This window comes from Eulemur rufifrons, chromosome 1, assembly GCF_041146395.1.
Source record: "Eulemur rufifrons isolate Redbay chromosome 1, OSU_ERuf_1, whole genome shotgun sequence".
NCBI classification, from domain to species: Eukaryota; Metazoa; Chordata; class Mammalia; order Primates; family Lemuridae; genus Eulemur; species Eulemur rufifrons.
Window position 1 is genome coordinate 32,899,219 of NC_090983.1, and position 22,763 is coordinate 32,921,981.

The 22,763-nt window shown below is 37.5% G+C and overlaps 1 protein-coding gene across 1 annotated transcript in view; it reads left to right on the forward strand.

The window, feature by feature from the left end:
- The first annotated feature begins 582 nt into the window (after positions 1-582).
- SATB2 (SATB homeobox 2) overlaps positions 583-22,763 on the forward strand; it is a 172,841-nt gene continuing 150,660 nt past the window's right edge. Inside the window, exons 1-2 of the mRNA XM_069468896.1 lie at positions 583-727; positions 1,950-2,177. Of these exons, the coding sequence (XP_069324997.1) occupies positions 2,009-2,177 (169 nt within the window). The 5' untranslated portion in view covers positions 583-727; positions 1,950-2,008. The remainder of the gene's footprint in view (positions 728-1,949; positions 2,178-22,763) is intronic.

Here is a 22,763-nt window from a genome sequence, read left to right on the forward strand (position 1 = left end):
GAAAGGGGGAGGGGGAGAAATCGGAAACCGAGGACAACCCAAAAGGACTCACTTTGCCTGATGACTCAACGCAACTAATAATCATCTCCCTCTCAGTGTGTCTCTCTCTGCGGCTTGTCAGTGAGTCCGGCTCTGGCTGTTGGCAGAGGCGGCCGAGAGGGGAGAGGCTGGAGGTGACAGCTTGGGCGGCCGCCGCGTTTCCTCCCGCGCGCGGTCCCAGGTCCCTGCGCCTTCTCGGCTCTTGGTGGCACCGGCCCCGCCGCTCTGGCTGCGCCTCCTCGCGAGCTAGCGGCCCTGCGAACCGGCAGCCCCAGCCCGCCACCGCCGCCGCTACCTCCCGGTTCTCAGCCCTTTCTCCAGAACGGGTCTCCTTCCCGAAGGTGTGAAAAGGCTCTTTCAGCCTCCTCTTTTTCCCCCCTCCTCCACCGTCCCCTCCCCCGCTCGCTCGGGTGTCCCTTTGGAGGAGTCCTTTCCCTCTCCTCCTCCTCCCCCTCCTCCCCCCCCCATCATCATCATAACAACCATCTCCGCACCAGAAGAAGACACCCTGACCCAGGACCTTAAACGTTAGGACCTGGGGAAGAGGAAAGGGGAAGGAGTAAAGAGAAAGGAAGAAGACTAGGACAACACTGCAAAGCAAAACACCAGAAACTTTCCACCCTGGATTCTCTACTTTTGCTCCATGGACAGAGCCCCAGCCAGCCAAGTTTCAGACAGACCGTGAGCAGTAAGTACACAGGGCGAGGGCTCCCGCGCCGCGCTCGGGAGTTCGGGGAAGCCCCGGGGCCGGCTAAGTTCCCTCCTTGCCGCTCTCGCCCTCTGGGCCAGCGAAGTCTGGGAACGCCGGCGAAACCCTCGCACGCAGCCCTTCCGTTCCGTCCCTGCGTCTCTCGCATCCTTCCTTTCACCTCCGCTCTGACACCCCCACCTTGTCTCCTTGACCCGTGGCAACACGGCTTCTCCCGCAGCGAGAGCGCCCTGGAGGATTCCCAGCGCACTAAGTTGTGCCGGGGTCCTGCTTCTCGCGGGTGTCAGTAACAATGCGAGCGCCGTTTCATCAGGTGTTTCCTCTCCTTCCCCGCCCCCCAAAATCGAGGGGTGCGGAGACCCGCGGCTTCTGTATGGAGCGCGCTGCTAACCAAGCCACCCAGAGGAAAACTTTCTGGAGCGATTTTAAAATTGGGGTTGATGAAGGCTGCATCTAGAGTTTAAATGCTTTTTGTTTTTGTGTTTTATGCTGAAGAGCTTTAAAAATGCACTCAGGATCAGATGAAGATAGGAACGGTCCATAATAACGACTGTAGCACCCGCCCTTGTGATGGAGGTTATTCTAATAAATACCTCCAAGTGTTTTTGGATGCTTATTAATGTGAAATTAGAATTGATTTTATGCAAAGTGTGTATGGACTTGCTCCGTAAAGGTAAAAAGTGGGGATGCAAGGGGTTCTTTTACCCGGCCTTTGGCTCCTGCCCGGCCATTCACAGCGCATTTATCAGGTGGTTAATTCGGTTATGGACTTATGTACACTCCCAACTTCCTTCCCAAGTGTGTGGAACGTCTTTTTCTGAGTTCACGTCTTCCATAACCCTGACTCCCCAGACGGCGAGGCTGTCGCACTGTGAACGTTTTATGCCAATCCTATCCCAATGAATGGGCCACTTCTAGGTGCCCCTGGGCGCCGACCTCGGCGGCGTCACCGAAGAAGGCTAACTTCTGGGGAGCAGCGACTGGGCAGCGTCGTAACAACTCAAGTTCTGGGCTTCCTTTGGGCCGCCCAGTGTAAGGTTGGGACCAGCGTCCCGGCTCGGGCCCCTCGGGCAGCGTGGGAGGAAGTTTGTGTGGCTGTGGTGCAGCGCTCTGCCACTGGCCTGAACGTCTATCACGTGTGTGAGCGGTTTTCCCTCTTTTTTTTTCCCTCCCCCTTCCTCCCCCCCCGCCCCCTCCCTAGGTCCCTGCGCGTTTTATTGCGACCTGCCGGTGGGAACTTTGTCTCCGAGTCGGAGCAGCATGGAGCGGCGGAGCGAGAGCCCGTGTCTGCGGGACAGCCCCGACCGGCGGAGCGGCAGCCCAGACGTCAAGGGGCCTCCCCCGGTGAAGGTGGCCCGGCTGGAGCAGAATGGCAGCCCCATGGGAGCCCGCGGGAGGCCCAACGGCGCCGTGGCCAAGGCCGTGGGAGGTAACAGCCCCGAGCAGGGAGGCGCGCGCAGCCCCGCGGCCCAGTGATAATGGCCCGGGTGTCAGGGTTCAGGTTGATTAGGCGCTGTCGCGGTGTAGGATTACAGGAAGTGAGTTCCAGGTTGCCAAATAATGCCTTGGTCGCCTCTCATCTGCAACTGGTAGCTTCATCTCGAGTTAAAACAAGAAAGTGGTTTACCCAGAGGGTGGCATTTTTTGGGCACTTTGCCACTGTGTGCTGAGGTGTTGGCAGGTTTATGTCACAGCCAGCTAACTGTTTCTAGATTTTCCTAGAGAGCTTTTTAGTGATTTAACTCTTTTGCCTTGCCTCAGAGTATCTGTTGTAGGGATGAAGTGTAGGTGCGTTCGCTTTTATGAAATAAAATAGTTGTTAGTGCTCAGGCTATTACAAGAGTGTTGGTGTTACTTTGTAGTTAGGGCAGTGCTTCAAGACAAATGAATGGCAATTGGTAATATTTCCTGACACCTTTCAATTGGGAGATAAACACCACGAGTCTATCAGGCCCTTATAAACTTTAATGCTACTGTTGTCTATAAAGTTTTCGTATGCATTTGTAACTTTGTTATGAATTATGGGACAACAGGTAAAAATAACAGAGTAGGCTTATTAGCTACATGCTGTTTCTCTGAAGAATTAATTATATTTAAAGAAAAAATTTTGTAGTTTTTACCACTTCAACAACTACTTTCTTTTAAAATGATTAGGAAAAGTAATCTTAGAAAATAAAAATGTGAGAGAAATTTAAACATTAAAATATTTTGAGTTTGTATGCCATTTGCTTAGTTGTCTTTTACATATAAAGAGACAGTTCTACGTGGCATGCAGGTTTCTTTGTGTTTGGGATAAATGACTGGTTTAATTTTTTTTATTTCTAAGATTTTTTTCCCCTAATATTTTCAACAGTAGCCCTTTTAATATGATTCTTTATGTTAGCCCACCTGAAATGATAGACAACCCTGGCAAAACTTATGATAAGCTCCCACCCCCACGATCCAAGTGTCCATTGTGGGTATTTTGAAGTAAATACCTGACTCTAAATGTCTGCTCTATTTTAAAGAGTTAAACACATACATTTTATAAAATGGCTTTTTTTTGTTTTTACTTATTTTGCTATTTCTGTTTGTGATAGACATTCAGGATGGGGTTTGACTTGGTTCTTCATACTAATCATCTCCTTTGAAAAGTGTTCATCCTCTCAATATTTAAGTTTCAAAAAATATTTGGCTATAGACACGGCTTGTGTATCTCCCCTTATAGGGACTTGAAAATATATTTTAATGAAGGAAAAGAATACTTGACAGTTCTGTGACTCACTTTTTAAACGTGAGGATTATTAATGCTTTGTTTTGAGATTGGAGCAGCAACTTTAGACCTTTCATATGATCATTTGGTATATGCATATAAGAAAGAAAAATATGTAGTGAATATGGTGGGACCAAACATAAGATGATTTGGAAATCTTTGGAGGCAATGTGTTCCAAAGTGGCTTAAGTGTAAAGAAAAAACTTGAACTTAAAATTTCAGTCTTTTTCTGAAGACCTAATACAATTCACTAAATTGAAAGAAGTCTCTAAACATTTTAGAATGTAATTGTTAACAATTCTACTTCCTAAAACAAAGTTTTTTTTTTCTTCTATATCATATAGAACTATGAAAGAAACTGCCTAGTTCTGTTGACCAAGGATACCTTTAGTTTTAAATAGTGGTTGCTTTCAAAGTTTCTAAGATTATAATTCCATTTGATAACTTATTATAAATTTGATACAAACTAAAATTATTGTTTTGGTGAAGAATAATACATTTGTTTCGACCAGCTGCCTTAGACACTTTCTCTCAGGTTTAGCTTAATTTAGTAATAGCAAAGGTCTTATTAGCTGCTTCCCAAACTGAAAATAAAGATGATGTTATTTTGTCTCTATACGTATCATTTATAATACTTAGTAGTAAAGTGGTTAAAATAGCTTATGTTTGGTGGAATTTTAAAGTTTTTTTTCTTTTTAAAGAAAGCTTTTATTCTATATAGCATAATAGAGTGTTTGGAAAGGGATTAAGTTAGAGAACTTCAGAATATAACAATTTAGAATATAAAATTTTGATAGTATAAAGCTTTCTTACTGAATGTTAATCATTATTTTGTGGGTTTAAGTTTATATAGTTTTCAAATGTACATTCAGATGTTAATAATTTCACTTATTTGTAACTTTGAATCATGTATATAGATTACAGCAAAACCAAGCCTTTTAAAAAATGTACATTCTAAATTAAAAAAAATTTAAAATTATAAATCTAGTTTTTAATAATTGAAAGGGCTTTTTGAACATAAGGTAAATATAAAATAGATTATATGTCTACAACCTTGCATCCTTTTTTTTATATTTTCTTTATAAAGCAATGTAATAAGCATAGATAACTATGAAAGTATTTATAGCTCTGCATCATTTTTCAGATATATATTAGAGTCTTATCAATGATATAAAGTTGGATATGATAACATTTGTTTTAAAGATAGAGATAAAAATTTGGGAGTACATATTTGTTAATCTTTAGTGTTCTTCTTTCTTAAAAGCTCTCCCCCTAAAAAGAGGAGAAATCAAGTTAATTGGTTGCCCAATAAAATAGCAATTTATCTTATTGTTTTTGATAATCTGTGAGGTAAATAAATGTTTCTGAAGGCATTGGTTGCAATAGTAAATTCTGTTTCTGTTACTGTACTTTTTTAGAGAGAGGGAAATTGTTGTTTTTTGATGAGTAAGTATTCATGAAAGGGGGGCTTTATTTTAGTATCTGAATTTAAGTAGTAGAGGTGGTAGATACACTGTCACAGTGTTCAAGGTTGTATTTTAATACGGGACTTAAAAGTTAGCGCATTGTTTACAATGTGATTAGCTTTAGAAGACTCTATTAGAAATTAGATCAGTTTTGCTTTGTCTTTCCAACACTTTCTAGGATTTTTTTGCTCTTATCTAAGCAGTGTGTTTTAAAGCATGTATGTAATAAAATATAAGTGCTCAGATATGTATGACAGTCAGCTTTTATAGAAGGTTCTTAGGGGAAAAAAAGGCTAATATCTCTTTAAAAAACATATGAAGGCTGGGAGAGAGTTTAGAGCAAGCAAGAGCACCATGGTGTTGACAGCTTTATATCCCTGCTGGGTAACATTCACTTACTAGAATTGGCGTCCCCTCTCAGCTAGTAATTCACTCCATAAGGATTTTGAAAAAGGATGATTAATGGTGGGAAAATTTATATTTGTGAAATTGTTGATTAAAACTTACAGATCTATTTGAAGATTTAGAAAAGGAAGAGGTTATTAAGAATGATGAAAATAAGAATCAGATGATCCTTTTCACCACTATTAGCATAAGTATCTAAAATGTTCTGCTGTATAGAATGCTTCAGCCATGCAACCTACAGCATAAAATGAAAGTGATGCCAGTCAAGTTTCCAGAGGAAGTAAGGCATTCTGCTTTCCTCCTGGACTGCTGAAAGGTGCTAGCCAGTTGTGCTTTAATAGCAATAAATTATTGTGCTTTATTCATTGTTAACACTAGCATCTTCATTTTTAATGTTTGGCTTAAAGAAGAACTTTCAGACAGCTTTATTTAAACTGAATGAACAGCACTTGAATATACCAGATGGTGTATTTTCTGATAGGAGGTATTAAACATCAGAATCTTTTTGATATTTTTTATTTTCCTATGAATTTTTATGGGTTTTTTGGTGTTAAGCGTTCTAGATTCTAGGAAAAAATGTTTAAACATTGGGAATATCTTTTAGGGTATTTGCTTTCTTAAAAAAAATTTGTTTATTTTTCAAAAACAATTTATGTTTTACAAATAACAATTTAATTTTGTTGAAGAACTGTCTGTTGAAGTTATCTTATAACCAGTCTACATGAAGTAGACCTATTCTTCTTGCTACCAGGCAGCCCTTTCAAGAACATAACTGTCGTATTGCAAGGGAAAAAATCATTATGCAGTACACACTGATGTATTCAAATAGGGAAGCAAATGTGATCAAGATTGTTAGTCAGGGCCTCATTTAGAGCTGAACATTGTCTACAACAACAGTTAGTTTAATTGTCTACATGTGGAACATTTCCTTTTAGATTAAGAGTAAAAGAAATGTAGTTCGGGTCAGGTGTAGTCACCATATTGGCAATAGTAGAGAGACATTTTACTTTTTGAAAAAAGTACAGATATGAAAGTACAGATATTTATGTATTGAAATGTATAAAATACTTATAAATTTAGAGGCATATTGTCAACATGGCCAAAATGGAGAAAACTCCATTTCCAGAGATGAACACCGTAATACATGTAGGAAGGACAAATATTATTCTTTCAAAAGAGAAAAGATTGTATTTTCCCCTCCTGCCCACATTTTTTTTTTAAAGGTTTTAAGATCTTTTAACTAGAATGAACTTAGGCATTGGGGTCATCCAGCAATCTAGCGTGTCCTCTGTAGTTTTGCTGAGGTAGAAAAATAGCCCTTCTCTAAAGTGTTTTTAGTCCTTGGCCTGTTATTAAAATAAAGATATACTTGGTTAAAAAATATATGCAATGGAACATACACATTAAACAGAACATAGGGTATCCGCCCCTCTAAGTCCTAAGCTTAATTTGATGTTTCAAGCAATTTTGGAAGGCTTGTGTTCCATCAGCAGAAACCCACTGACCATTGTATATTCAAGATCATCTGCAGTGAAGTGTGTGTGTGTGTGTGTGTGTGTGAGAGAGAGAGAGAGAGAGAGAGAGAGAAAACTACATCGATGTCCCTTAAGGCATCTGTTTTTTAACCCTTGTAGGAGATCAGAAATATCATCCTTCCCCAGGGGGTTGTAACCAGCAGAATTGGTCTGTACATATTAGATATTCCATGTTAATTCTTTTTTCCTTTTTGATTTTTTTTTAAAAACCAATCTATCTCTGTAGAGAGGGAAAACAGATTAATTATCATTTATTAAATAGCTAAGAATATGAATTTGAGTCATTTTAAGAATATGGAAGTCAGTTTTATTCAGGGCAAGACTACAGTAATTTGGTATATCTGGCAAGATGGTAAGCAGTGAAGTTTGGTGGTTCTACTTTGATAATTTAAAAGTCTTGTTTTTCTTTTTTAAAAAAATTCAATATAGAAATAGTTTATGTGCATATATTTAAAAAGACATGTTAAATTAACAGGGCTAGATGAATTCCAAATTGTATTATTTTCTTGAGTCATACTCATCTTTGGAAAGTTTTTATATTTCTGTTGAGATAAAATTGACACAATTTCTCAATATTAAAAAAGTTTCTTGTAACTAATCCCACATTAGGTGTGTAAAATAAATACATAGTTTGTTTTATTTCAGGAAGCCAAACTTTATCCTACTTAGCATGTAAATCAATAAAAAATCCTTTATAGTCTTTATTTAATAAGTAGGCTTTTTTTTTTTTAACCTACATAACAAATGTGTGGTAACATAGTAATTTTTACTATCTTCCTTTCGTGAATGCTGAGATACAATGGCATTTTGGAACATATTTAAAGATGGAGCATTTGACAAAAGTTGTATGTGTAACAGTTTGTCAGTGAAAAGTGACAAGTGGGAAATGACAAATGAAATGTTGGCATCATCACTCTTTATTTTGATAAAAATGTCTCAATTTGCAGTGATATAATACTGTTTCATATTATTTCATGAGTTGTGTGAGAATGCATAAGGGGAATTTAGATTTTGTGAACGGAAAATTAGCAGCCCAAACTCTCTTTTCAGAAGCTTTGGCAGCAAGTTCCTCCTTCTCCCCCACTCCCCAAGAATAAGAACAGCAGTGAAATGTTGGATCTAACCCATACATTTTAACTCATTATTTTTTGGGAAAAAAAAAGAAAAAAAGAAAATGGTTTCAAGTAGGAGACCTTTATGCTTAGCTCAAAAATGAAGAAGAGAGTTTGCCTTTTAGTTTTCATTCTTTTCTTTATAGCAATTTTAAAATGAGTGATTTCCCTCTGCTGACTTTGATTGTATGGGTCTTTTCTCATTTCCAATCACCACTGCTCTCCAGCATTAATTTAGGATGCCAGTAAGGAGAGCTGTGAATTCCTTTTGTTTTAAAGTGCAGTAGAGGTTTTGAAAATGCCTATGTGTTAAAAATGGATTTTTGTATACAAAAGATTTGCCATCCTACTACTTAGGGGTACCACGATAGATATTTCAAAGTCAAAGTAGGTGCTCTGAATGGAATTGAGCTATGAATTAAAACAAAAGCCAGTTGAGAACTTACAGATTTTGAAAAACAAACAAACAAACAAAAAAAATGCACAGATGTCGCTGCTATGGTGTGCTTTTCCATTTTCTGAAGTCATATTACTCTTTCTAGTTAGCGATCAGCCAGACATTTATTTTTTTCTTTTACATAGAAACAAGCCCCATAAGCTACATGCTACAGTGTTTTTTGTAAAAATGTTCCATGGTGGAGTTTTCAAAATCATGGAACTCTATACTTTTTTTTTTTTTTTCTGTTAGTAGGATTGTTTGCTGTTTAATAGCAAATGATTTAAAAATTGTGGTAAAATCAGTATAATTAAGTGGCAGTGAAAGGCTACATCAGAAATTACCTTCTATAACTTGTATGTCTTTTGCCTCTCAATTACAGAGTTTTACTTATTTTAAGTTTTAAAAAAACTAGGTAAAAAGACATAATATGAAATAAATGTGCTTTAATATATAATTATCGCAATTGGGTTTATGTGTGTATGTTTTCTGTTTTTAATTGATGTCTATGCCTTTAATACTTAAATGAGTGGATGTTATAGTTACTAGTTTGACAAATGACTAAAATTTAGAAAAAAGCATTAATAGAAATTTCAAGAATTTGAACCTTGCAAGAAAGTTATCAGCAAAGTATATCAGTCTTACAGTAAGCGTATTCTGTATTTGTGGTTATGACGCATCAGGATAGTAAAACCCTCTGGGGAAGTATATTTCAATTTTAGTTGCTCCTGGTACTGTTATGATTTGCTAGTGAATAAGACAAATTCAGTTCTGCCCTTATCTAGTTGCCTTGTCATTGGAGTGGAGTTCTATCTCAGAATAGTTGGTTATTGAACTGCAGCATAATATAACAACAAAAGATAAAAAAATTAAAGGGAAACACTGTAAGCTACTATTTTTGAAAAGGGATGCATTTCACACCAGGTTAACTATTTGATGCCCATTGATGGTTACATAGTTACTGAAATGTACACAGCAGCGCAGTGTCTTTCTTTGTTTCCTTGAAGACTTGCACAGATATATATATATTTATTTTATATAATAATATATAATATAATAAAATTCATATATATCAAATATAGATAAATATATATTTAGTATATATATTTTTATGTATATATAAGAAATAATAGAGACTCTACTTAGAGCAAATGTTTTCCAAAGCATTAAGATCTGACAGAGATGATTTGCAGGCATTTGTCCAAGAAAGAAGTTGAATTTCATCATGTTAACCATAGATATCTTTTTCTTTCTTTTAAAAATACTTTTTACTTGTTTTTGTATTTGACTGGGAATCGAGTGTCTTAGTTCTTTTGTAACTGATTATGATTGACTTTTTTTAACACAAGAAAATATTTTCTTTACAAAGAGAGCAAATTTGTTTAAATGTCATGCCCAAGACTCCTGGGAAATGACCAAACATAGAGTAAAATATTTTTAGATTTCCTGATTATGCCGTATCTTAAAATTGAGTATTTGTATTGCATTTATTTCAATTATTTATAAATATAAGGAAAGGCAAAATTGATATATTTAATAACATATTGGGAAAATGCATTTATATCAAACTCTTCAAATAGCAGTGCTTTCGAAATATTATTATTTATTTTTTGGTTGGTAGAACAAGAACTTTCTTTTGTCATAATCCAAAGATGCTAACAGAGCAGCATGATAAATGTCTCTTTAAGTGCTGTAGTAAAAGAAAATGACTTGTCTTCTGAGGCAGTGGAGAGTTTATGTTGTTTTGGACCCATTTCCTAAGCAGTGATCGAAAACAGATTACAATAACAATTATACAGTCAGAAGATGCAATATCCATTTCTGCTTTAATTGAGTGAAAGAATAATAAAAACATCATTAAGAAAAATGAGGTGGACCTGTCACACAATGTACAAATTTTTAGTCTTGGAGAAGATGCAGAATAACTGAAGTGCTTTTTACATACTTTGTCTTGTTTATTAGCTAAAGTCTGTTTTGGGGAGAGACTATTTGGCTTTCATTCTTCCCTGGGAAGTTCAGAGAGGAGCCCATGGGAAGTGGTTGCCTAGGAGACATTAAAAGTGCTCATTGACTTCATCTTCATATACAGTTTGACCAGCAAAATCATATTTTCTCAAATTCTACCTGAGGTGTAACTACCCTCTCCCCCTCTTTTTTTAACATGTGTAAATGGAAGTCAGAAGTAATGAATGTTCCTCTTGTTACAAAGCCCTGCCAAGTAAGGGCAGGTGTGGTTCCTAGGCCTGCTGTTCTTTCTCTTCTCAAAGCCCTAACCAGGCTAAACGGGAGAGAGAACTGAGGCTGAATAATGAGCACTCTTATTTCTTCTCAGGACACATAAGGTTGTGAGGGAACCCGAGTCTCCACATGTACATGTCACTTGATTTTTACTCACCTGTCACCTGAGACACAGAGGCTCTGGCTTCAATCTGCAATCACTTGAACCATTCAATCGATAATCCTTAGCATTTCTGAGCCTCTGATTCTCATTCTTCAGAGTTGTGCTTTCAGCAACTCCACGTGAACTTGCAGCTGCCAAGATCAGTGGCTAGTATTCCTTCACTCTGAGATGTATTTGTTTCTTTGTTCATAAAAACTGTGAGCTTCTGAGAACCTGGGTGGTGACGATGGAGTTATCCCAGGCACCCTGCTCGCTGTGAGGATACTAGAACTGCAAATAATGCTGGCCATCAGAACAGTCGGAGCCCAAGGTTGGACTCGGTTGACAGACTTAAAGGGGATTATTTCTTTGATCTGTTGCTAAGATTTTTTTGGGTTCAATATTTAAAAACCCTTCTAAGGCAGCAAAACGAAAGGAATGAGATAGGCACTACATCCTCCGGTGGAGGTCTTATAATTCCAGAGCTGTCCCAAGCATAAAATCATTTCCTTCAGAGTGGAATTTATATCAAACAGTCCAAAAAAGCTTTTTAAAAAATGTTATTCAGTCCAAAGAGTACAGTTAATAGTGCCTTCATTAAAATACTTTTGTCAGCAAAGGGTTTTTCAGTTTTAACATTTACATAACCTAACAGTGTTGATGAAGGCCACGAGCTTTAAGGGTCTATTAGTGGTTCTGTTTTTTTCTGGACTTCATAATTTAAACCTAAACATTAATTCTGGGTGGAACTTGGCATAATGTCTTTTTGCCTTGGAGGGAATTTTTGTTGTATAATAAAGAAAAGTGTTTTTTTTTTTTATACAATCACCTTCTCCATGTTCCCCTTCCCCCAAGTAAATAGCAATTAAATAGTCAAGGTTTTAAAAGGACTTCTTTAATTTAAAAAAAGGAGTGATTATTTTAGGTGAATTTAACAATTTTCCATTAGTTCACATTGCAAACTATTGCTTTTGATATTAATAAGAAAAATCTGTGAGGCTGATAATGCAATGAAAGTATTTTCATCTGTCTGTGTCCTGCATGCAAGAAAGTCATGTGGTAACATTTTTTAATAAAATTATTTTTCATGACTTTTGAAACTTATAAATTAGTTACTTACCATCTTTATTAGAAGCTGAGAGACATACAAAATTTTTTTTATTTTCTGTCACCTGTAGTTATAATATCGAGTAGAAGGAAAGACATTGGAATCTCACTATGAAGCTATAAAGTGCCTGAATTTCTCAGTATTATTTTAGAAAATATACCTAAACTAAGATTCTTAAAATGATCTTTTCTGTATATTAATACTTTGTTGGAGTTGAATTATTGTAGGAATCTGGTTACATGGTAAGTGGGACATTCAAAAACAAGCAAGGAAACCCCTCAATGATCTGAAAGCCGGAAGGTGTTGAGAATGTCAGTGATGGTGTGTGCCAGGAGGGAAGCCTGCATGGAGCAGAATGGGGCTAAGCCAGGGCAGTCCTGGAGCTTTGCCTAGCTTTCAGGTTACGAGATTCCATTCAGACAAGATTTTGTCCTTTCGATTCGGCAAATGTGGTATTAGAGCACCAAAAACCCTTTATTATTGAGGGAGTATAAGAAGAGCAAATTGTTCTCTGGATAGGAAGTTATTACACATTTAAGACCCAGGTAAAGCCACTTTACCAGGGTAAATAAGGTGATCCTGATTTTTTTCCCTTCTCAAATGAATCTCTAGGTAATATTCAGCAAAACTAACTCTATTTATAGGCTCATTCATATGGCAAGTTTGAGCCTTAAGCACATTTTTATGGCTAACTTATAAACCCCCCAAAACTGGAGCTTAGCATTGAAAGTCTGCCAATCCTGTTACAAATGGTCATTAGTTCCCAAGGGACTTTGAGGAGAAAAAGAACCAAAGGAAAATGCCATGACTTTAGTAAGAACCATTTTGCTGCATGTGTATTTTTTGCCACCATGGCAAAACTAGGGGCTGACCTGTATGTTCAGGATTGATACTGAACACTCTCCTGTGGAAATGTATAGAATTCCAATTAGCACAGGTTGGAGTATAAATGTACCTCTTTTCATACTGTTCTAAGTGGTTAGTGGAAAACAAGCTGCAAAGTAATTCCCTTGGCCCCCCAATAAAAAGATTTATAGCAAAATAATTCTCGGCCCTATAATGGGACTGTTGTAGGTTTGTGTTTGATATTTGTGAGACTGAAATACAGTCCATGTACCCAAACTAAGCATTTATTGTAAACAAGTTAACTGCCAAGAGCTTATATTCTGTCAAACATAATTATATTGAAGATTGATGTATAGCTTGAAAGCGAGTTTGAAGGAGACAATCCTTTTTAACCAAGGAAGGCTTCTGAGATACAGCTCTCCTCTTCCTTTGATACAGTGACTTAGTAAAGCCGTCTTTCTTACAGCCATCCTTTCATAAATACATATACACATACACACATATATATAATAAACACAGACTTGTTCTTTGAAAACATATCTGTTTGTCAATTCTACTTTTGTTAACAAAATAAATGAATTTATATTCATGTAAACTGTTATGTTTCTTTTGTCATCTTCATCTAGATCTGGCAGTGATGGTGCTAAGATAAAATAGCAGCTCTTCCCTCTCGGGCCACACTGGAGTTCACTCACAAACCTAAACCTATGCCTTCAAGTTAACCCCAAATGAAATTCTTTTCAGCTTTAATGTGGAGTTTGAAAGAGAATGTTTGACTTGTCTTGTTGTTATTTTGTGTTGAGCTTGTGAGATTAGAACTGTTTTGAAACTGTGGCCTTTGAGGGAGAAGACAACACTAATATGCTTCATTTTGTGGCTCAGAAATTGTTTTAGACTTAAGGAATTTATGAATCCAGGGAATCTCGGAGAAGTGAAATCTTTTTGAAATCGAGATGTTCATACCTGAGATTACCCCCAATTTAAAATGCTGCGGTGATCTCCCATAGTTTTTTGCTTTGAGGAAGGTAGAGTCTTTCTTACATTTTATTTAGGGTAATGTTTTACTTTTTTGTTCAGGAGACAAATCACTTTAGGTTTTGGTAACTTCTCAAAGGCAGTAAGAGTTGGAATAACATTTCTCCTTTGGCTGGGTGATAGCCTTTGCATAAACACATTAAGGGTGAAAATAGGTTTTCTATGGATTTCTATGCAGTGACTTAAATGGTCTCTTTAGTTTTTTAATATTAAATTTATTATTTTAGAAATTATATAAACTATAAAAATTATAAAGAGGATGTCTTAGAACCACAAAGTGAAAAAAAGTAATACTATATTAGTTTTCTGTGTCCTGTTTTTCTGATTTAAGTAATTGCTATAAATTACACAGGTACATATATACTTAAAATATTTTGTCTGGGAAGTATTCCATCAGACTCTGGTTTCCCTGGTCTGTAGGCTGGTTTTTATTAACTTGATCCGAGTCACAATAATAATATCCTATGTATTGCAAACCAGATATCTCATTATCCCCTAAGGGAACTGGAGAATACGCACTATGATTTTGACTTTCTTGCTCTCCCTCTCCTCCTGTTCTTTTCTCTTTCTTCTCTCGATGTTAGCCCTGTCCAGGGGTTGGTTGCTGTTGCATCTGGATGGAGGCATTTGTTACATATAAGAATGAGAGTGGCTTTTAGTGGTTGGGAAAGAATGGTGCTGGCTGCCTGTCTGCTTAGGCTCGGGCTTTGTGACATCTGCGTTCCTTTCACAGTGATGATTTCTACACATCTATCAAGTACCCATAAATGTCTCGCTATTTGAATCCTAAACATAGACAGTAGGATTTTCTTTTGGTGAGGGAGACAGCCTTTTATTTTTGCTATGAAAACTTTACTTTTCAGTTTTTTATTTGATAGAAGTCTCTCCACCCTAGGATGATTTCCTTTGAGGTTTTGCACCAGTGTTTGATCTCAATTTTTAATAATTTTTGTGAGTTAAATTCCCTAAAGAAAACATGGTTGTGCTATGAAATATTCCCACTAGAAATCTGGGTAGTCTTGTCTTATTGAGAGCTGAGCGCTTGATTCCTTTATTAATTCCTTGCTGGAGAACCTTAGTACAGTTAACCTTTCCTTAACACTACACTAGAGAAATTAATCAAGCTATTTTTTAAAAATTGTTTGAATTAGATAAAATAACAATTAGGCAGAGCTCAAACCTAAAGTGATGAAGCAAACGTTAGTGTAAGGACAGTTCTTATTGACTCCTTTTTTGACTCATGTGGCTATGAGTTGCAAATAGCTTTTCCAGAGAGGATAATGAGAATGACGGGAGAGACAAATACGTCTTCACTTATATACTATTTTAAAAATTACCCTTTCAGAAACCCCCAGAATAAAATTTTACTTAATGAAAGACAGAAATCCTGATATTCATGAATTATGGTAGGGTCATTTTTAACATGCCATTGGGTCTCAAGACTTATTAATACATACATGCATTTTTAACCTACTGTGAAAAGAACCTCAAGAATTTAGGTTTGAACTAAGGATACTTCAACAATATACCACATGTCTGAACTTTCCTGGAATATCCAAACTTGTATATTTTACTTTTTTCGTTTTTTAAAAAATTTTTTATTCCAGAATCAGTGGACATTTTGTCTCTCTGTAGTTACTAAATTTTAAAAAACTGCTCTGTAGTCCTTCAGTGCAAGGCATGGGTAGGACTGTCCACAAGACCACCGAGGCCCCAGCCTGTGCGGCACAGGGCACAGTGCAGCACGCCACTTTGAGTCACCCACCCATCCACTGTGATGCCTTCCTGGTGGTACACCAACGATTTCTGTCAACAGTGGTCGTGTGCAGCTCTGTGGTCTGGCCAGCTTCCCCAGGACAGCGTGGAGCGAGCTCCTGAATCCATGTGTGCAGATCATTTCCTAGAAAGCTTTCCTTGTCTGCTGATGCTGAATGCAGTGCAGTAGGGCCAAAGTGATGCCGACAAGTTTGACAGCTGGGGGATTATGGGAAAAAAACAGAATTGACACTGCCTATTAATGGTGGTGATTAATGTCTAGCTGGAATTAGCATTTTGTTAGACTAAACCAACATTTATTTTGGGTCTATTATAGGTCAGGCTCAGGGTGGGAGGGGACATGGAGAGTGAAAAAAGCTTATCTGAGGCCAGCCCATGTTTGAGAAGGAAGAATGTAGGCCTCTTATTCACGACAACTAAAGCCTTGGCATTCCTGACATCAGGAAATTTAGTTCCACGGGACACGCTTGCTGCGGCAGTTTCCTAGGTGTGGCTCAGACTTTTTTGTTTAGATAAGTTGCCACAACGTGCCTCTTATGTGCCTGTGAAATGTGAAATCCTGTTTTGTGAACTGTCAGGCCAGCTTGATCCTGCCATCAAATTTCTGTAACTAAAGGGTATTTAGAGACCTTGAGTTTATCATTTAGCCTTCAGACCGGACTTTAGGGTGAATTGTGATCTCTCAACTTGAGGGCAGGCCTGGAATCAGAGGTGTGGAAGGCCAGAGCCCATCTCCCCTCCCTACCACATCAGGCCCAATTTGAGCTTGTGGGGTGATCAGTGAGAGATGCCCCGAGTCAACCCTCCCATTCCCACCCTGGCCTGTTTTTCGACCATTCCTTCCAAAGTTAAGATTGGCCTCAGGGGCTGCAAAGTAGTGCTTGGTTTTACTAGAGAAAATTCTGAGAATAAAGTAATTCTTGATATAATTCCCTATTGAAAATAGTGGGAGAGCCCTCAAAGAATTTTATTGTTGAAACTGTAGTTGGAGATCTAATCCTGAGTTGCAGACTACTGGGTCATGGATAAACATGAAATGGAATTTTTGCATATGTGGCTCAGTTAGTGCTTACAGTAATTATTAAGCAGATTTTGCCTTCCTCATAATTGTAAAAGTGACCATGATCCTTTACCTGTGAATGACCCAGAACTTGCTGCTGTCCCACCTCTTTCTCAGCTCCTGCTTCCTCTACAATGAAAGTTAAGAAAAACCAACAACAAAAACAAGTGAATTAATCTTTTGGAGAATGTGTAGTTCACAAGGGAAGGATAGGGAGGAATGCTGAAAACTGGTGCAGTTTCGGGGAGCCTAGAGGACCCCCGGTTGACCTATGGACTTGTGGGTAATTCCCTTTGCACCCAAATGATTTCTCTGCTCTTTCCTCTAAAATTGGTGAAAATTTTTTTCTACATTATTTTAGTTATACTACCTGAAATTCCTCCCATTAGAAGTTTATTTGGGGTAAAGTGTATCTTTTACAATGAAGACATAGCTGAGGAGATAAGGGGACCACTAAACCATTCAAACAGCAAAATGTAGCATCTTTTTATCGATTAATCTCTTCGGAATTTTTGCGATCAGCCCCTGGGGGGAGTAGGAGGCTGGAGTGGAATGTGGAGCCTGTGGCTGTCTTAGCCCAGGAGTCTGCTTGCTGCTTAGAAGACAGCAGGGCTGGGAAGAGCAGAGTAGGACACACTTGATCCACGATGAAGTTTTGCCTGGGACCCCAACAGGGAGGTGAGAGACACCCTATTCTTCCTTTCTGTTTCTGGTGGCAACTCTTGGCACTCAGACTTTCCTTTATTATTTTAGTATGGAAAGAAGGGGCTAGAGGTTAATATTGGCACGTTACTTCTATTCTAGTCTGTGATGCAGGATGTGTGTGTGACTGTGTGAGTGTGTGCCACATGTATGTGTGAGGGAGAGAGAGAGAGAAAGGGAGAGAACATGAGAGTGAAGAACAAGTAAATTATCTTTCTAGTAAATTTGCAGTAGGAAAAGATAGTTCTTATCTCTCACTCCTCTCTCTCCCAGTCCTCTGAAAGATCCTGTATTATTCACTCATTTGTTTCAGTGTTTCAAGGGGCTTGTTCTGTGATTTATTTATTGTGGTGGTTGCCATTTACTTCAGATTCAGTTTTCAGAGGCCCTGCCCTATCTGTAGCCTTTATCATCTTCAGTTAGCTCTGGGACCTTCTCAAGGGATAGAACCAGATATGCTGCCGGCCCCAGGCGAGGGAGTGGGCCCTCTGGCTGCCTTCCTTCAAGAAACAGATGGGCTTTAGGAGAAGGGCTGCCTCTTTTCTTCTCAGAGTGGCTCCTGTCATTCAGGGAGCAGTTTGAGGAATGAGGGTGGACCTAGGAGACTGAAGACCATGCTCATTCACACTAACATGTGACCCCTCCATTTGAGCCTGCCTTCCCCTTCCTTTCCTTTCCTTCCCTTCCCTTTCCTTTCCCTTCCCTTTCTTTTCCCTTCCCTTTCCCTTTCTCTTTCTTTCCTATTTATTCCTTTTTTCCTTTTGTTTATTATTTTTTTTTCTTCCTTTCATCTGTGACTGACTGACGGGCAGGAACTGTCTTTGGTTTCTCCTCCATGCCTAGCCCAGTGCCTGATACCTGCTAGGCAATCAAAAGGTGATTCACTTACAAGCAACACAGGTCACCCGTTGCACATAGAAAGTGGCAAAAGGTCCTTTACTTAAAGGTCAAACCCTTAGATTTCTGAGGGTGTGGATTTTGGAGTGTTGTTTTCAACCCCAAGACAGCAACATACTTGGCATTTAGAGATGGAGAACTTGAACTGTCCTACTCTTGCCTCACTGTGTTTCTTGGGATGTGTTACTTATTCTCCCATAGTTTCAGTTTCTTATTAAGTGAGAATAATATTAACCCTCTCACAGGGTAAATGTGAGGAGAAAATAAAGGTATGCGTGTTAGGCTACATGGCGAACTAGGAAGTGCAATACAAAGGAGAGGTTTATTTTATGTCCCAACTTTAGTGAAAGACAGTTGAATCTTGTCATCCAGACACCTGCTACGGGACCATCTCTTTCATCTTTTATTGTTAAATTACACATCCAGAGTGTTAGAGAACACTTATTCTTCAGGGCACTTTCATAGCCAGTGTTGTGACATTTCCTGAAGTCTGTAACTGTTCTTTAAAATGAAGGGAAGGGGGGAAAAGCATTTTCCTTATTAAAGAAGTTGGATTAATATAGTTAGTAATGAAACAGCACCTACAATTGCAGAGAAGGTATCACACTGGATTTTAGAATGTAACCAAAAATCTTCTGTTTTCAAGTCACCTAAGATCTGGATCACAGAGGAAAGACAACCAAAAGACACCCAAGAAATGCTCACAACAGTCAAACAATTGTCCTAGAATCAGTCTGTGATGAATTTATCCTGTGTGAGAAAAAACCAATGTGTATGTTGGTATTTGGCAGGTCGATCAGAGCAGTGCTATCTGATAGAATCATAAGCCACATGTGTAATTTTAAGTTTTCCAGTAACTGCACTAATAGAACATTAAAGAAACAAGGTGAATTTAATTGTGATAATATATTTTATTTAACTCAATATATCCAAAATACTATTTCTGCATGCAATTAATTTTTTAAAATTATTCATAATATGTTTATTTTTATTTCTTCTTTGGTATTAAATTATTAAAACCGAGTATGTATTTTACACTTACAGCACATATCAATTTGAGATGAGCCACATTTCAGGTGCTCAATTACCACATGTGGTTAGTGGCTACTGTATTGGACAGGTGGTTTTAGAGTATAAAGTATGATGCTTTTAAACACTTTCACCTTTTTGCTGTGGGGTGTGTTGAACACTTTAAGCTGTTATCATTTGCATAATAGACCATTCAGTGATTATTAGTATCATTTTTATTCTGAAGAAATGGTTTTCAGTAAGTATCATGAGCATTGATTATAGACCCTGAAAAAAAAATGATTGGTTTCTTTTTTTTTCTTTGTAAAATGGTGGTAATACTGGTTTTGAAAAAAGGAAAACAGATTCCATTGTTTGAGAGCTATCTATCAGACAACTTAAATATATAATATTGTTTAATGCTCACCACAACTCTAACGTAGGTATTATTGTTAGCATTTTAGCTAGGAGGATATTGAGCCTTGGAGAGGTCATATAAATCACTCAGGGTCACTCACACAGGTAAGAAGGGACAGTACCAGGTTTCCTGCCTCCAGACGGGTGCTACGCATCACTGCATTTAACCATCTCCCCACTGTCTCAGTTCACATGGCTGCAACAGTGAACAGAGGCAGTAACAATGGTTAACTCTTTATAATTATATATAGTTTCTTCAGAAATAATGTCATAATGAAAATGACAATTTCAGCATCATTAACTAATGACAGTTGGAAAAATGCACTTTTAGACGGTCCCGGGCTTATTTTGCCTCTCTAACAACAGAATGCACCGCATATCCCAATTGCCAGAACAACTCTTAGTTTTTAGCAAATGGCTGTGTGGCTGCATGCCTATCCTGCTCACCTCCTGCAATTGTAAAAGGCTTAGCAAGGCTTATGATCAAAAGGTTCAAAGGTCTCTATTAGATCACCTGAAAATGGGTCTGTGGTACAATAAAAGAAAACTAATGCCATAGGCTTAAGATGTAGGGCTAGAACAAGAATTTTTCTTTTTTCTTCTTCTTGACCATTTCTAAATTTTGTTGCAAATGCATTTCAGTTTTACATTGCAGTCCTTTTATTGGAATTTACTTTTTAATTCTTCCCATTCCTAATGTATTTTCCAAAGTGTTTTTCAAGCACACTCCCTTACTTTCTATCCATTGTCACTCCTTCCTTCCTTCCATCTTTCCTTGCTTTCTTTCTTCTCCTTTTGCCTGGAAAGCGTGGTGGATAAAATGGATAAATATCTCTTTAAATTTTTGGCATATATTTCTACTCATCCTTTTATAGTGTGCTTTTCTTAGGGATTTCCTGTTGTTAAAGGCTTTTAAATACATACCTTAATTTTCTTCTTCCCACACTTGACCTCAATTGTACTGTTTTACTATTTTTCATTTCTCTTGTCATTGTCACTAGTAATTGCATCTATTTTTCCTGTCTTCTTCTTTTGTAAAAATTACATTTCATTATAAAAACCATAATTGTTTAGAGGAATCATATTCTAGTAAGAATATAAATTTCTCTGGGGTTAAATATAACTTATTTATGATGTTCTTCAGTATCTCATATATATGTAGTATATATATGTGCTTCAGAACAAGTCTTGAATAATTAGACATTCCTGATTAATGTTGCTTTATTTTATAAATGATCTCAAAGTTCTTTTTTTTTTTTAAAGCAAGTGATGCCAGTGGGGGTTTGGTGCTTGCTTTTTGACTGTAATGAGTTGTTGCTGTGTGTCAGCTAACAATTGCTTGCTTTAATCACTAAACTAAAATGTTCAGGAAATATTTAAGTAATTGACAGTTGCAAAACATAAGTCCCTCCATGCTATAAATCCATGTGCTTTCATGTTGTATTTCATATCTAACCGATTGAACAGTTAATATTATTTTAAAAAATCAATAGGGTCTTAAGTTTTTTCAGTTGACTATAGACTTGAGAAAGATTTGTGGTTCCTAAAATAAAGGATACATGATGGCTTATGGAGCAACTGGATTCATTTAAAGGTCTTATCTGTGATTCCCAGATGTGTGACTCTCAGATGTTGACATTAGGAACTGCACATGGATTTTCAGCATTGAAACTTAAGTACACACAGGTATTAGTGATGAAGTAGCTTATGGCACCACTGACTACATGGCTCTATGTGTGCATATGCTTAAATCATTAAAAGTAGGAATCAACCTGCTTCCTTAGAGAAAGATTATACACCAGTATGCAAGAGTTAAAAGGTCTAAATGGGGGCTATTCCCTGCTGGTAAGGACTCTCATGAATGGGTCCTATAAAATGCCATTATGCTTACTTAGGAAGATTTTACAATGCCTTCAACCACATTGAGGGCAGGATCCATATCAGACTTGTTGTCGCTTGTATCCCTGGAGACACAGGTGATACCTGGTACATAGTAGGTGTTCAGTAAATAAATGCTGGATAAATTAATGAATGCAAAGGTAATTTGGAGGAAATTTAATTTATATTATTCATTATGTCTTAAGTATATTTAAGAATAAACTAAATATAAATAAGTAAGCATTTCATATACCAGTAATGGTCACAATTAAAAAAAATTTTATAAGGCATTGTGTGGCTAGGCTAAAACCTCCTTTTTGTCTGAAAAATTGATCCTTTCTACCCTTATCTCATATTTTTTTATAAATCTACAGCATAGCCAGTGTATCTGCTATAGAAAATAGTGCTGCTTTGTTGTTCTCAAGAGTGAACATTGACTCAGTCATTGTCCCAGGTATGATATGGTTTGACTTGTTAGACTGTTGTGCAGTCTTAATAATAATTACCACGATCTTTAATGATAACAATTCTTAATGAGTATTATTATTGTTAATAATGATTATATTTAATAATTACACCCAATACTTATTAACTTTAATAATAATAATTAGCACATGGGAACCAGTTGTACCATTGTATTATCTTTAGAACAAAAATCTAAATCTGTGGCCCAGTAGTTTGCAGAGTATCCGCTCCCACTCTCTGCTTTCTAGATCAGAGTGAGTCAGGAAGCTTCTAGGGTCCAGGGGACAGGGAGGGACTTCTGGAAAAACTCCTATGCATTCTGCGTGTTAGAGACCATAGTCATTTTACCTAGAGTCCTTCTTTTTGTTGCAAAGTGCCTTTACCTTCTGCCTCCCCCATGTCTGCCTGCCCACACATCCTTCATAACTTTTGATTTTTCTTGCACAAAGAGAAGACTCAGAGCAGATCTTTATTCCATAACATACTAATTTGTGTGAATTACATAGGACAGGGTCCATGTTTATTAGTTGTATGTTGGTAAAACTTTGATCTTCTTCTGCCTTGGCTATGTTTAGATTTAAGTGCTTGTATGACTTTTTTTTAAAAATAAAAAACAGTTTAAAAAAATCTTTGGTGAATTAAACATTTTTTAGCTTTTCACACTTTGATACAAAGCAGAGAAATATTTCAGTGACAACAGATTTCAACAGATTTTCAACTAGACTAATTTGCTTTAT